The following is a 16,949-nucleotide window of genomic DNA, read 5'->3' as shown; positions in this document are numbered from 1 at the left end:
GGAATTAGTTACAAGATAAAAACTAGTGCTATGTGTTTTTTAAAGAGTTTAGGCAATTTTCAATACAATACCTTTTCTATAAAAATGAAATATTAAATAATAATATGAATAATCTTAAGATTATACAGATCACAGATACAGACTGGTATCTATAATCAAGTTTTCATCCCAATACACACAGAGATGCAGAATATCTGATAAAAAGTGGCATCACAGGGCATGAAAGCAAATCATATTTTTATTTTGAAGCATTAAGGTGCTGGCCAGTGCCAGAGGCAGGATAAGGACAACTAAGTTCACTGGTATAATTCAATAAGGCAATTTCTATTTTGTGTTCACTTTTAACATTCAGATCCAAAGTATAGAGGAAATAAGAGCTTAGAATATGAGTTCAATTTGTCTTACTTTAGCAAATTCTGATAATGTGCTCTTTCATATTATTGCCAACTACCTGGATAATTCTAGTAAGACTTGCTCAGGATATGGAAAGCTATCTCAACTGAAAGTTTTGGAAAATAATAATTTTAAAGCAAGAGGTAATCAGATACAAGAAATGTAGGCTGATTAGCATTGCAGAAATTCTGTTTGATTTTAAGGAAAAGAACATAGAACATGAATACCTGTTGGATATAATTACCAAGTTGAAGTGATGCTAAACAAATGCACTGCCTCATTTTTTTTCCTTTGTGTTTATAGGGATTTATATAAACATTTTTATAAAGTACACTTGTTTACAACCTTTCTTTATAATAGCTATAAATTCTTTTTAAACAACTCAAAATTCCATATAAAGAAGTGGCAAGTTATTAGCTGTCAAGATTTTACATTTAGGGGTTTTGTTATCTTTTGTACAATTGCATAGATGTGTAAAACCTGCCATTGTTAACAATAACAGACTTAAGAAACTACTGAAATCTACAGCATAGTACCACTATTCTTCACAAAAATATATATTTGTTTTCATGTAAACTCTTACAGTCTAATCCTGTCATATGAATATTATAAAAACCATGCAGATTATGCCTGAAGTTGTAAAATAGAACTTGTTATTCTACTAATTTGTTGTCAGTCATCACTGTCACTAAGGTTTCCATTGCTCGGCCCAAGTCATCTGCCACGTGGAAAAGGCTAACTACATTGTTGCCTGTAAGAAAAAAAAGAGAAAGGCATAAATTGACCTGTCTTGTGAATATCTGTAAATATAATAATTACAGGTAATCCCTGGGTTACAAGCGTTCCCTTAGCAAACATTCAAAGTTATGCAATAGTGTTTATAACCAAGTCCCAAAACTACAGATGTTGCAGAACCACGGCAGTTGTTCGCCCTTATGAACAATCACAGAGGCTCTGCAACATGTCTATTCCCCACCCACTCCACACTTTTCAAGTCAAAATGGTGGGTCAGAAGGGTGCGGCCCCCGTGTATCCAATACTTTGTTTTGGCCTGCAAAGTGCTGGGCAAGGCCTGAGCATAGCAAAGAGTGTCAGAGGGGCCTGCGTGGCTGAGAGACCTTTGCACGGTAAGTGACCCGGCATGACAAATCGGGGGAAGCAATTGTGAGGAGCATGTCGTGGAGGCCTTGGATGGTCTTAAGCAGATGGCCTGTTTCATCACTAGGCTCCCCTTGGCCTTATCCACCTTGAAATACCTCATGTGCACTTAACAAAGCATTTGATTAGTGAATGCATGTGTGAAAGGAAAGAGTGATTGTGTTAAAGGTATGAGATTTATTCCCATGAATTCTTGAGTTACAAATGGAATGTGAAGGTTCCAGTAGTGTGTTGCATCCTGTATGGCTGGGATCGGGATTCTGGTAGCGGAAATTAAGAAGTGTATGCATCTCTGCACCTCTGCACGCCCTCATGAGATTTGGCTTCTGCACATATGCAGCAAGCAAAATCTCATGTGAGGATGCTTTCGAGGGTTGCACTTACTGGCTGTTACTGGTACACCCTCCGGGATTATCGTGGGCACATGCATGTCTAGCGGGGGCATGCACACATAGGCACAAGATGCATGCACATCCATAGGCATAAGATTTGGCTCCTGTGAATGCGCAGCAAGTGAAATCTTGTGTGTGTGAGATTTTGCCAACAAAGGGATCACTGAAAATCGGCGAAATCTCCTGTGCAAGAGCATCCTTGTGTGAGACTTTGCTTGCTGTGCATTTGCAAAAGCCAAATCTCATGCCTACAGGCACGCACGCACCTGCTGGACAAGGGTGTGGATCATTTGTAATTAATAGCATAGCTAGAATGTTTAAATCACACCCTTGTTTTTGTTTTATAATATTTTTATTGGTTTTGCACATTTGTATATAACATAAAACAAACATTAAAACAGTGCACAGTGCATGTGTCCATCACCCGACTGACAATACCCACCACCACCACCACCACCAATTGGGGGGGTCAAATATTTACTAGTTTATGTTCTTTTATTTCCTTAGCTCTAGTTTGCATTTGTTTACTATTCAAAGAGTGGTTGGAGTTTATTTTTCGCATTTCGTCACAAATTCTACTCAACATATAATCTTTCACCTTATTCCATCGTACCATCAGCTTCTCCAATTTGTTTTCATCAAAATTGTTTAATCTTATTTCCATGTTTTCAAAATGAATGTGATCCACCATGTACCAGTACCAATTCTGTAATGTCCAATTTTTTAGACTCTATCCAACCCAATACCACTACCGCTTGAGCGCTTTCCAATGCTGCAGTTTTTATTTCTTTGAAGTCTCTTAATTCTCTTTGTTTAACTAATATCGCCATTTCTTTTGTAATTATCCACTTAATATTTAACATTTTATTTATTTCATTCTGCACTTCCTTCCAAAATTTCTGAACTTTGACACACTCCCAGAACATATGCATAAAGATTCCTTTCTTTTGGCAACCATGCCAACAATTACCTTTCCCTTTCCTCTGGAAGTGTGAAAGTTGTGCTGGTGTGTAGTACCATTTATGTAAAATTTTCCTTCTCATCTCTCTAACTCTTGTATTCTTAGTTTTATGTATGTTTTCTACTATTTCTTTCATTTCTCTTTCATCGATTTGTAAATCGTTTTGCCAGCATCTTGTCAAACCTTTTATTACTCCCTCTTCCGCTTGCAATAACATTCTATATATATTACTTGCCTGTGCTTTTGTATCATTAATCTTTTCTTTTAATGTTTTCTCTAAGCAATTTTCTTCTCTCAAAAAGGCTTCTTTATTCTCGCTTTTGTTTAAATATTTACATATTGCATTAATCTGCAGCCATTTCTGTTGACCCAACTACCATTCCAACCGAGTTCTGTTAACTCTTCTATCCTTCTCATATAATTGTTCTATTCTCATTATCCCTTTATTATTTAATTCTTTTATAATTCTGCTTAAGTTAACGTCATTATTTGTATTCAATACGTGCAATGTTGATAAATTTGAGTTTCTAATTCCCAATTTCCCCTGCCATTTTAACCATATTTCTAAAACTGCTTTCAGAGGGTCGGTTAAACTATTAATTTCTATTTTACTCCATTTTTTAAATAATAACTCCTTATTATTTATACTGTTGATCTCCTTTTCCAATTCCACCCACTTTCCCCCCCCTAATAACTGTAGTTCCATTAATCTTTCTATTTGAAATGCTTCCCTATATAACTCTAAGCTCGGGCTCCCCCACCCCCTCTTTCTTATTGGCAAACAGCCATCTTTTCCTTATTCTAGGTGTTTTATTTCCTTCAATCCAGAAATTTAGTTTGCTATCCCATTCTCTCAATTTTGCCCCTGGAAAGGTACCTCGCAAGACCTGAAATAAGTACATCATTTTTGGAATAATCATCATTTTAAGAGCTCTAATCTTTGCCATTCTTCTCAATCTTTTTTCCTTCCAGTTTTTTATCTGCTTTTGAATTCTCTTCCATATTTAATTATAATTAACTGTCGCAATTCTATTAGGATTTTTAAATAACCAAACTCCTAAATATTTCATTTTTTTACATCCTAATTTCAATCCTGAAACTTTTCGTATCTCGATTTGCTCTTTAGGACCTGTATTTAAACAAATTATCTCTGATTTCTCTATATTAACTGAAAGACCCGATTGATCTTTAAATTCCTGAAGTAAAACCATTATTCTTTTCATCATTTCAATTGGGGTTTCAGTCAATACTATAGCATCATCTGCAAAAAGATTTAATTTTAATTCAAGTTTTCCTATTTGGTAACCTCTCCAGTCCTTGTCGTTTCTAATTTTATTTGCTAAGACCTCAATTGCCAATGCAAATAGCATTGGGGATAGTGGACAGCCCTGCTTAGTTCCATTTTGGATTTTAACCTTCTCTGTTCTATTTCCATTTACCCTAATATAAGCTGTGTTATCCTTATAAATTGCTCTTATAATTTGACAAAAATTATCTCCCATATTTAAGTCCTTATACAACTGAAACAAATAATTATGGTTAACTTTATCGAAAGCTTTATACACATCTAACTTTAAAATACTTAATTTTCTTTTGGTGGTAGTAGTAGCATGGTGTAATGCATTAACAACGTTTCTAATTGGTTCATAAATCTTTTTTCCTTTAACAAATCCATATTGATCTTCTCCAATTATTTTTGGTAAAATACTCTCTAACCTATTTGCCAAAATTTTCATAAATATTTTGTAATCCTGATTAAGTAGACTGATGGGATGATAGGAACCTGGATCCATTAAATCGCGATCCGGCTTTGGGATAGTTATGATCTCCGAGGTCTTCCATGACTGTGGAATACCAAAGGTTTGGAAAACATTATTAAACAATTTCTCCAGATGCGGTAACAATTCATTCATATAAGTCTTATAATATTCACCAGTAAAATCATCCGGACCTGGAGCCTTAGCAGGTTTTAGCCTTTAATAACTCTAGATATTTCATCGTTTGTTATTTTTGCATTTAATATTTGTCTATCTTCTTCTGTTAGTTTCTCCTTAACCTCTATAGTTTGCATTATGATTTGTTCTTTTTTATATAAATTTTCATAAAAATATTTCATTATTTTTTCCAGCTCAATATTGCTATGTTTTATTACACCATCCTTATCTTTTAAAGCAGGGATACAAGATTTCTCCTTTCTTTTTTCAAGTAATGTACCATTTGTTTCATTGATTTGTTCCCCATCCCATAATTCTGTGTTTTACAATCGTCTTCATTTTATTCCATTGCTGCTCATCAAGAAATTTCAATTTCTTTTTCTTAATTTTTAATAGGTTGTTCCATTCTCTAATTCTCAGACTCTCTTGGATTAAATCTATTTCTTTAATTATTTTTTCTCTTTCTACCTCCCATCTTTTTAAAATATAAATTTCAGTACTAATACAATTGCCTCTCATGAAAGTCTTATGTGTATCCCAAATTATTGTTTGCTTGATTTCTCCTGTATCATTTAGATTAAAAAATTCACACAATTCTTTTTGCAATTTGAGTCTATCTTTTTCATTAACCGAAACAACAGGGTTATATCTCCAGATCCTTTGTTGTTTGCTTAGATCCATTTCTATCACTGCTAATAATGGAGCATGATCTGATAACCAGATACTTTTAACTTCAGCTCTCTTTAGATGTGTATTCCCCGTTTTATTCATTAGTATATAATCAATACAACTAAATTTATTATGTCTTGCTGAATAGAACGTATCCCTATTTGCCACGTTTGCGTGGAGGTCCAACATATTAATTTTATTTAAGTGTAACTTTTTCTTTTCCCCCTTTCCTGCTGTTAATTCCTGTTGTGATTCAGTCTGAGGCTCCTCAGGGAACGGCTGGAAATCTGCCGGCTCCATGCTCAGAGGGGGAGGATGAGGAACAGGAGGAGGAGGAGGACCAGGCAGGTGGGGAAGAGGAATGCCAGGACGAAGAGGAGGGAGAACAGCCTGAGACCCCCGGGGGGGAGCTCTCCCCAGCGAGTAGCCTGGAATCCTTAGATTCCCCTTAATGAATAACATTCTTCCATCTTTATCACTTTTAATATGGGTTAACTCAAAAGGAACTCTTTGATGAATAAGTATTGCTACCCCTCTGCTTTTTGTATTCCCCCGAGACTCATAAATCCATTTCCAATCACTATTGTTAACTAATTTATCTGATCTTTTCCTTCCTTTGTGAGCTTCATAATTCTGTAACGTATTTTTTGTGACGCCATTCCGTTCACGTTTAGTGACATCAAAATCCTTTCACCCATTATACATACTTAAATATATTTCCCCCTCCTGCAAAACAGAGCCTAATGGAAAATTCTTTGTTAATTATCTTAAACCCCCACCCTAGTGCCCCTTCCACTGCACCCCCCCAAAAGGGGGTCAACAAAAAGAAATTCCGTTGATCCGAAGTGGCACCCATGGATTTGCTAACCCACTAAGGATGCTCCCAACATTTCCCCTTTAAGAACAGTAAAGGAACCCCCCCCTTCCCTCTTTTCCCCCTGTTAATTAGAAGAGAATACACAAAGAAGCAAATCAACTGAGAACAATAATACCACTTTAACAATTCAGTTCTTATTTCTTCTTTTGACATGTGGTTCTGGGTTCTTCTTTCTTCTCTTTCTCCTGGAGTAAAGCCGCGATCTTTTCATCTTTCTCATGTTGGTCTGTGATGCAAATTGGTTCAGCTGTAAACAAGTCCCGAATCAGATCTTCAGTTTCTCTCCCCCCTTCCGCTCCAACTATCTCCTTCGCTGATGATGCCTGCTGGTTTAAATTCGGTTCAATCCCCAGTTGCTGGAGCATTTTTTCCCCCTCCTCCAAAGATCTTGCGTGAAAAACTTTTGTATCTTTGAAAACCATTATCGTAGCCAGGTGCTTCCAGGGAAAGCGAACTCCATTTTGAAATAGAAGATTCGCGATAGGTCTCAATTGGTTTCTTGCCTGCAGTGTCTGAGCAGAGAGATCCTTTAGAACGCATATCGGAGTGCCTTTATAATGTAGATTTGAAATTTGCTTCAATTCTCTGTAGATCTCAGCAGCCCTCCTTTCCGAAATAAATCTCACAATGATATCTCTCTGGTTGCCTGGATTCCGAGGGCTGAAAACCCAATGAGCTCTTTCAAATTCATTTAAATCAACTTTGATCTTATTTTCCTGAAGCCAGTGATTTGCTTTCAGCAAAGTCTTGTTTAAAACCTCTTAGACGTAAGTTAGATCTTCTTTGTCTGTCTTCTAAATTGTTTATGCGTAACTCATGACGGCTTTTCCCCTCCTCCAGTTTCACAATCCTCCCATCCTGTGATTTAGATTGGTCTTTTAACTCCTTAACTCCTGCACTCATTGCAGCTATAGCCATTTGCATCTCTTTAAGTTGTTGTCCCATATTTGCAAATGCCATTAAAAGTGAATCCATTTTTTCCCCCAGATCAGGAGTAGTTGCCATTTTCTCCCTGTTCTCTTTTTTACTCACAGTTTAAAGCGATAATTTTCTAGTTGCTTCTCTTTTGAGATGATCCAAATACGTTTTCAAGATCTCGATTTGATTCTCTTCCTCTCAATCCACTTTTCGCCAAGTCTGAGAGGGTTAGCAGGGGATAATATTTACTTTTCTAATTCACATTTAAGAGTGTCCCCTGGAGGTGTCTAACTCAGGCGACGCATGCGCAAATCCCTAAAAAAAAATCACACCCTTGTTATGGTCAGATCACTCTCTGCTGAGGCTGGACTTTGATGGGCCAATCCCCCATCGCAGGGAGGTGGAACCGATTAGGTGGTTCCTCCCCAGATGCCTAATGGACCTAGATGGGGAAATTCCCGACCGCTTGTCCATAGCCTGGCCAAATCTCTGGTGACGGCATGAAATAAGGCCACAGCAGAGGCTTTGGACTGGATTGCGCTTTTGTGGCCTCTCCGAAGCTGTAAACTGTGGAGATATCCTTGGTTTTCTGAGGAACTCCGGGGGATGAAATGCCGAAAGAGATGCCTAGAATGATTATGGAGGGACAGTAACTCTAAGTCTGACCGAACACTGGTAAAAGCTGAACTTGTGGCGAGAGAGGCGGCAAAGTTGGCGTACATTACTGCTTTTATTGCATCTGCAGATTCTTGTCCAGCCACCCTGTTTAGGGTGACCCGCTCCCTCTTGAATAAGGAGCAGCGGAGGAGTCCTTACAGGGTTGAGTTGAGGAATTTGTATAGTTTCTTGCAGATAGTCACTCAAATTCAGAACAACCTGGATTTCAACTGGAGAATTCAGACCGAGGTGGCAGGGTCAGGCCTTAATCCTGTTGTTTGGGATGAGTTTGACCTGGTAACTCTTGATGAAGTGGACAAGACCATGGGAGCTGTGAGTTCCTCCACCTGTTTACTGACCCCATGCCCCTCCTGGCTGGTTTCGACCACCTGTGAGGTGACATGTGGCTGGATCCAGGCGATGATTAATGCTTCCTTGAGTGATGGGTCCTTTCCACAGCTGCTGAAGGAGGTGGTTGTGCAAGCCCTCGTCAAGAAATATCTCTGGATCCAGCCGAGTTGAAGAACTTTAGGCCAGTCTCAAACCTGCCTTCCTTTGTTGAGAAGGCGGTGGCACTCCAGCTCCGACAGTCCTTAGATGAAGCCGATTATCTAGACCCTTTTCAGTCTGGTTTCAGGACCAATCACAGCACAGAAACCACTTTGGTCACACTGATGGATGATCTCTGGTGGGCCCCAGATAAGGGTTATTCCTCTATCCTGGTGCTTCTTGACCTCTCAGTGGCCTTTGATACCATTGACCATGGCATCCTTCTGCAGCAGCTGGAGGGGTTGGAAGTGGGATGCACCATTTTATGGTGATTCTCCTCCTACCTCGCCGGTCATTCGCAGTCAGTGCTAGTGGAGGGGCAGAGGTCTACCCCTCAGCCCCTACTTTGTGAGGTGCCCCAGGAGTCAGTCCTCTCTCCTCTACTATTTAATATTTACATGAAGCCACTGGGTGAGATCATCCAATGATATGGGGTGAGGTATCATCAATACATGGGGTGAGGTATCATATATCTCCCCCCCATGTCAATTCAGTGAAGTTGTTGATGTTATGTGCTGGTGCCTGCAGGCTGTAAGGGTCTAGATTATAGCCAATAGGCTCAAGCTCAGCCCAGACAAGTCCAAGTGGCTTTGGGCATTTCCACCAAATGACTGTTCCATCTATCTGTCCATTGTCCTGGGGGAAGGGAATCTCTGACCCCCTCAGACAAGGTCCACAACTTGGGTGTCCTCCTGGACCCACAGCTGAGCCTCAATTACCATCTCTTGGCTGTGGCCAGGGATACTTTTGCCCAGATTTGCATGCCCGCAAAAGGCAGCAGTTCTGCCCAATTGTCTTGCTGGTATCTCACTAAGGCATTAGTGGAACAATATGCTCCATTTGTGGAAGAGTGGAACACAGAGCTAAGTCCTTGGGTGGAACCAATGGCACAGACGAATTCTCTCCAGAATCTGGTGGTGAATTGGACCCCCTGATCTTATATGATTCTACGTAGGACTCCATGCAACCTGTAAATGTGTTTTAGGAATAACTTAGCCAGATGTCTGGCTGTGGGTAGTCCTGAACAAGTGATAAAATGAGCTTGGAAAATAAATTGATGACAGTCCAAATAACAGTGTTACCCTTGCTCTCGGGGAGTTGCACAGTGAAATCCATCACTATTTCTTCTCAGAATCTACTAGGGTTGGTGACTTGCTGTAGCAACCTTGGGGTTTTTCCAGGTGTATGTTTTCTGGTGGCACAAGTAATACAACTTCTCACATAATCTTTGACTTCTGCACACATCCTAGAACTGCCTAGAACTGCTACCAGAACTGCCTCCGCACCAGCAGGTGCAATGTTTTCAGGAACCCGAAGTTACCCCCTAGACTGGAGTCATGATTCCGCTGGAGAATCTCTAATCGCAGGCTGGCAGGCACATATAATTTGGTTCCCTTCCAAGACAATCCTTCCCTCAGTTTTAGGATTTTCTTGAGGTTGTTGAACCACTAGTCAGTTGGCAAAGCAGACTTCAATTTGTTCTCCCACTCCTTTTCTCTTGGTGAGGGTTGTCTCCTAGTCTGGTCTGGTGTGGACAGGTGCAACTTTCTCTTTATTTTCCAGAGGTGGGGGAAGGCACAGGATGATTGAATGGATTTCTTCTTCTGTTTGGCTGTTATACTGGGGGTTTTGTGACAAAGCCATCAGCAAGGAGATTCTTCCCAGCTAGGATATGTTTCAGTGTGAAGTTAAAACATCTGAAGTATTGGACCCAATGTACTTGTTTAGGAGAAAGCCTCCGAGGGGGTCTTTGATGCCTTGAGGTTCTTATGATCAGTCCACACATCAAAAGGAATTGTTCCACCTTCTAAGAAATGCCTCCAGGTTACCAGTGCTACAAATACAGCAAACGCTTCCTTCTCCCAAATGGCCCATCTCCTTTTGGTGGGGGTCAGCTTTTTGGAAAGGTATGCACACAGTAACAGCTGTCCCTTTCCGTTGTCTTGTAACAACACACTTGCTATTGCCACATCGCTGGCATCTGACTGAATCACAAACTGTGTTGTAGGATTGACTCCTTTGCAAACAATTTTTTGAGCCCTTCAAAAGCCTTTTGGTATCCGATTGTCCACCTAACAGGCTGAGATGGTTTGGGCCTAGTACGGGTTGCTTCATCAAGCTGTAAGGGACAATTTTATTGGCAGTTTGTGTTCAAGCACAGACCACTCACAGATTAGGCTGGGGCAGGACTAGACTGGGAAGGATAAAAAGGAGGGGAAAGCTATTTTAAATTGCACTTTCACATCACAGAGAAGGAGAGAGAAAGGTAGTGCTTTTTACATTTTGTATTTTTTGAATTCAAGGAGGTGGGGCAGATATTACTGGCTGTACGGGACAATTTTATTGGCAGTTTGAGTTCAAGCTGTAAGGGACAATTTTATTGGCAGTTTGTGTTCAAGCTGTAAGGGACAATTTTATTGGCAGTTTGTGTTCAAGCTGTAAGGGGCAATTTTATTGGCAGTTTGTGTTCAAGCACAGACCACTCACAGATTAGGCTAGGGCAGGACTAGACTGGTAAGGATAAAAAGGAGGGGAAAGCCATTTTAAATGGCACTTTCAAATCAGAGAGAAGGAGAAAGAAAGGTAGTGGCCTGCACGCATGACGGCGCGCAAATCATATAACTATAAACCAAAACCAGCAAAGTTTGTTAGCAATAGGGGTTGTTCATTTTCTTGCTAAGTACTTGTATTTCAATACATTATTAAGATGACTGGCTTGGTGTAGTGTAATACTTGTTTGGCTATTGTGTTCTGTAGTACCTTGTGGAACTTGGTGTGCTGCCCTCTTTGCATAAGGACATCTAGTTTATATGGCGAGATCTCTAGATTGCAGTCCTTAGTTTGTAGCTTGCAGTCAGAAGTGGAAAGATTGTCCCAGCCATGTGCTGTTATGCAGCCATGTGTGCAGCCTCCACTTCCACAGCGCCCCCCCGAGGAGGAGGGCTGTGTGGACAACTGTTGGTTCAGGAAGATTACGTGCAGTGGAGCAAAAACATAGCAATTTTGGTCTCTCTGTATCGAATTCCTATAATGTTCTTGCGGATTTAAATAGTAAGGATGTTGTAGATATTAGCAAGGCCCCTCAGGCGAAGAATGAGGGGATGTTCAAAGGGGAAGTTGTTGTAAGTGAGATGCATAGTGTCACCAAACTGTCAAGTGCAGTTAGTAGAAATAAAAAGAGGACACATTTTCTTGTGGGTGACCCGACTGTTAGAGGTGTTGATTTGAGACAGAGTAAGGATGTGGTGAAGCTGATGAGGTGTCTCCCAGGGGTCACTGCCAGCAGGGACAGGAGGCAGATTACAAACATTGTCAAGGTAATAACGTTGATATGGTGGTGCATCTTGGCACAAATGATTTGTCCCAGAGAAATGTTAATGTAGTAAAAAGAGATTTTCAATGTCTAAGTGTGGAGCTGGGTAAAATAACTGATTCAGTAACTTTCTCAGAGGTGTTACTGGTTTGTGGCCAGGAGGATAAAACAACTTGTATCAGAGAGTTTAATGTGTGGTTAAGGCAGTGGTATAAAGGTGAAGGTTTTGGCTATGTAAGTCATGATATCAGTAGGTGGTCTAATAGGGAGTTGTTTAAGAGGGATGGTTTACATCCATCATACAGAGGTACCCAGGTGCTCAGTGAGGAATTCAGAACTTTTTTGGACAGGCATTTAAACTAGGTAAAGGGGACAGAGATGTAACTGATGTGGATGATTTCTGTCCCCGACCAATGAGGATAAATCAGTTTCTGGAAGCTTATGAAAAGGGAGCTGCAAATAAAATAGATGTAGTTGTTGATGATAAGGGGCAAACTAATAATGACAATAATGTTCTTCGGGTAATGTGCACAAATGCTCGAAGCTTGAGCAACAGGTTCTGTGAGTTAATGGCCATAATATCTAGAGATAATTTGGATCTGGTTGCCATAACTGAGACATGGTTTAAGGATTCTAATGAATGGGAAATATCCATACCAGGATATACACTGTATAGGAAGGATAGAATAGAGAGAAGGGGAGGTGGAGTAGCCATTTATGTTAAAGAAAGTCTAAAAACAACACTAATTTAAAATACATGTAAAGATCTGGAGACTCTCTGGATTTGCATGCAAAATGAAGAAGGTTCTGTCATGAGAATTGGCCTCCAGGGCAATCTGAGGAATATGACAAGATGGTGGATGAAATTACCCAAATGGCAGTAAAGGGAGATATTGTGGTTATGGGTGATTTCAACATGCCTGATGTTGACTGGAATATCCCCAGTGCCCTTACATGCAAAAGTAAGAATATAGTAGAGGCCTTTACAGGAGCAGCTTTGGCACAGCTGGTTAAGACACCAACTAGAGGGGAGAATATTCTAGATTTAGTTTTTACGAATGGGAATTGGGTTTCAGAGGTCAAGGTGGGAGAAAATTTAGGTTGCAGTGACCATCTATGTTTGTGGTTTGATGTAAAAACTGATTGTGAGCAATCCTATACTGCAACCAAAGTATTGGATTTCAGAAAAACAAATTTTAATGCAATGGGGGAATATTTAAATAATGAATTAAAGGGGAGGGATAAAATGGCAGGAGCGAGCACCCAGTGGACTGTATTAAAAAAGGCCATCTTAAAAGCCACTGGACTGTATGTAAGACAAATAACTAAAGATAAAAGGAAGAAGAAACCGCTATGGTTTAGCAATGATGTAAGGGCTATAGTCAATGAAAAAAAGGCTGCCTATAGGAGGTATAAAGAGTCTGGAAGTATAGCTGATAGAGAGGTGTATAAAATGAGACAGAAGGAGGCAAAACAGATAATATATACTGCTAAAGCCTCAAAAGAGGAAGAAATTGCCAAATCTGTAAAGAAGGTGGATAAAACCTTCTTCAGATATATTAGTGATAGGAAGAAGAAAAACTGCAGCATCACGAAGCTTAGTACCGGGAATAATACATGCATTGATGGGAATAAGGAGATCGCTGACCATTTCAATAGCTTCTTCTGTTCAATTTTCTCAAAAGACACTTTACAAAATAGTACTATAGAGGGAAATAGCATTGCTTCCAGCTGTATGGATTCATCTCCAGTGATCTTAGAAGCCAATGTTTTAGAGGAACTTGAATGATTAAAGATAAATAAGGCAATGGGTCCAGATGGCATCCACCCCAGAGTTCTTAAAGAACTCAGATCTGTCATTGCTACCCCCCTGACTGATTTGTTTAACCAATCCCTGTTAACAGGAGATGTTCCTGAGGATTGGAGAATGGCCAGTGTTGTGCCTATCCACAAGAAGGGCAGTAGAGAAGAAGCTGGTAACTACAGGCCAGTTAGCTTGATATCAGTTGTAGTTAAAATGATGGAGACTCTACTCAAAAAGAGGATAAATCAGCACCTAAAAAACAATAACTTATTGGACCCAAATCAGCATGGCTTTACTGAAGGCAAATCATGTCAGACTAATCTCATTGATTTCTTTGACTATGTCACAAAGGTGTTAGATCAAGGTGGTGCCGTGGATATTGCCTATCTGTCAAAGCCTTTAATACAGTTCCACATAAAGAGCTGATAGATAAATTAGTGAAGATTGGACTTAATCCCTGGATAGTTCAATCGATTTGCAGCTGGCTGAAGCGTAGACATCAGAGAGTTATTGTTAATGGCGAGTATTCTGAGCAGAGACAGGTTACAAGCGGTGTGCCACAAGGGTCTGTTCTGGGTCCTATTCTTTTTAATATGTTTGTGAGTGACATAGGGGAAGGTTTGCCTATTTGCTGATGACTCTAAAGTGTGCAATAGGGTTGATATTCCTGGAGGCGTCTGTGATATGGTAAATGATTTATCTTTACTAGATAAATGGTCAAAGCAATGGAAACTGCAGTTTAATGTTTCCAAATGTAAAATAATGCACTTGGGGAAAAGGAATCCCCAATCTAAGTATTGTATTGGCAGTTCTGTGTAAGCAAAAACTTCAGAAGAAAAGGATTTAGGGGTAGTGATTTCTGACAGTCTCAAAATGGGTGAACAGTGCAGTCAGGCGGTAGGGAAAACAAGTATTTATTTATTTATTTTATTTATTTATTAGATTTGTATGCCGCCCCTCTCCGTAGACTCGGGGCAGCTAACAACAGTAAAAAGACAATATAAACAAATCTAATATTAAAAGTAATTTTAAAAAACCCAATTTAAAGAACCAATCATACATATAGACATACCATCCATAAATTTTATAAGCCTAGGGGGAAGGGAATATCTCAATTCCCCCATGCCTGACGACAGAGGTGGGTTTTAAGGCAAGGAGGGTGGGGGCAACTCTGATATCCGGGGGGAGTTGGTTCTAGAGGGGCGGGGCCGCCACAGAGAAGGCTCTTCCCCTGGGTCCTGCCAAACGGCATTGTTTAGTCGACGGGACCCGGAGAAGGCCAACTCTGTGGGACCTAACTGGTCGCTGGGATTTGTGCAGCAGAAGACGGTCCCAGAGATATTCTGGTCCGATGCCATGAAGGGCTTTATAGGTCATAACCAACACTTTGAATTGTGACTGGAAATCGATCGGCAACCAATGCAGACTGCAGAGTGTTGGTGTGACATGGGCATATTTAGGAAAGCCCATGATAGCTCTCGCAGCTGCATTCTGCACGATCTGGAGTTTCCGAACATTTTTCAAAGGTAGCCCCATGTAGAGAGCGTTACAGTAGTCAAGCCTCGAGGTGATGAGGGCATGAATGACTGTGAGCAGCGACTCCCGGTCCAAATAGGGCCGCAATTGGTGCACCAGGCGGACCTGGGCAAACGCCCCCCTCGCCACAGCTGAAAGATGTTTCTCTAATGTGAGCTGTGGATCGAGGAGGACACCCAAGTTGCGGACCCTCTCTGAGGGGGTTAATGATTCCCCTCCCAGGGCAATGGATGGACAGATGGAATTGTCCTTGGGATGCAAAACCCACAACCACTCCGTCTTATCAGGGTTGAGTTTGAGTCTGTTGACACCCATCCAGAACCCAACAGCTTCCAGACACCGGCACATCACTTCCACTGCTTCACTGACTGGGCAAGGGGTGGAGATATAAAGCTGGGTATCATCTGCATACTGATGATACCTCACCCCATGCCCTTGGATGAACTCACCCAGCAGTTTCATGTAGATATTAAATAGTAAGGAGGAAAAGGACCGACCCCTGAGGTACCCCACAAGGGAGCGACCTTGAGGTCGACCTCTGACCCCCCACTAACACCAACTGCGACCGACCAGAGAGGTAGGAGGAGAACCACTGGAGAACAGTGCCTCCCACTCCCAACCCCTCCAGCCGGCGCAGGATACCATGGTCAATGGTATCGAAAGCCGCTGAGAGGTCAAGAAGCACCAGGACAGAGGATAAACCCCTGTCCCGGGCCTGCCAGAGATCATCCATCAGAGCGACCAAAGCAGTTTCCGTGCTGTAGCCAGGCCTGAATCCTGACTGCTGGGAGCCTAGATAATCGGCTTCTTCCAAGGACCGCTGGAGCTGGAGCACCACCACCTTCTCAACAACCTTACCCATAAAGGGAAGGTTGGAGACTGGGCGATAGTTATTGAGAATGGCTGGGTCCAGGGAAGGCTTCTTGAAGAGCGGGCGCACAAGTGCCTCCTTGTAGGGATCCGGAAAGGACCCCCTCACCAAAGAAGCATTGACAATATCCTGGACCCAGCTCCGTGTCACCTCCCTGGTGGCCGAAACCAGCCAGGAGGGACACGGATCCAGTAAACAGGTGGCAGAACTCACAGCCCCAATGGCCTTGTTCACTTCATCAGGTGTCACCAGATCAAAACCTTCCCAGATAGATGGACAAGTACGGGCCCCAGTCACCTTGACTGACTCGTTGTCAGTTGACTCTGTTTTCCAATTGGAGTCGAGGTCCGCTCGGATCCGAGCGATTTTATCAGTGAAAAACGTGTTAAAATCCTCGGCACTACTCTGCAAGAGCTCCCCAACTCCCCCCTGGTTAAGAAGGGAGTGGGTCACCCTAAACAGAGCGGCTGGGCGGGATTATGCTGATGCAGTCAAGGTGGCATGATAAGCGCATCTTGCCGCCTTGAGCGCTACTGTGTAAGTCTTAATGTGAGCTCTTACAAGTGTTCGATCGGATTCAGACTTACTCTTCCTCCATCGCTTCTCTAGACGTCTCTTCTGGCGTTTCAACTCCCGGAGCTCTTCGTTGAACCATGGAGCTCTACGGGTTCTACTGCCACGGAGATTTCGCAACGGTACAATTTGGTCAAGAGCCTCCACTGCAGCCTTGTTCCAGGCCTCAGCCAGAGACTCTGCCGAGCTGTGGACGAGTGTATCTGGAATAACCCCAAGCATCTTCTGAAAACCTTCTGGATCCATCAGGCGTCTGGGGCGGAACAACCTAATCTGTTCTGCCTCCCTGCAGGAAGTCGAGCCGCAGTAGAAAATAGTCCGACCATGACAAAGGCAACACTTCT

The 16,949-nt window shown here is 41.5% G+C and overlaps 1 protein-coding gene across 1 annotated transcript in view; it reads right to left on the bottom strand.

Annotated features, from left to right (window-relative positions):
* Window positions 1–220: 220 nt before the first annotated feature.
* LOC139167142 (dystrophin-like) overlaps window positions 221–16,949 on the bottom strand; it is a 1,540,372-nt gene continuing 1,523,643 nt past the window's right edge. The window contains exon 75 of the mRNA XM_070751563.1: window positions 221–1,144. Within this exon, the coding sequence (XP_070607664.1) occupies window positions 1,047–1,144 (98 nt within the window). The 3' untranslated portion in view covers window positions 221–1,046. The remainder of the gene's footprint in view (window positions 1,145–16,949) is intronic.

Source organism: Erythrolamprus reginae, chromosome 4 (genome assembly GCF_031021105.1).
Source record: "Erythrolamprus reginae isolate rEryReg1 chromosome 4, rEryReg1.hap1, whole genome shotgun sequence".
Classification (NCBI taxonomy): domain Eukaryota; kingdom Metazoa; phylum Chordata; class Lepidosauria; order Squamata; family Dipsadidae; genus Erythrolamprus; species Erythrolamprus reginae.
This window is presented reverse-complemented; position numbering and strand designations above follow the sequence as displayed.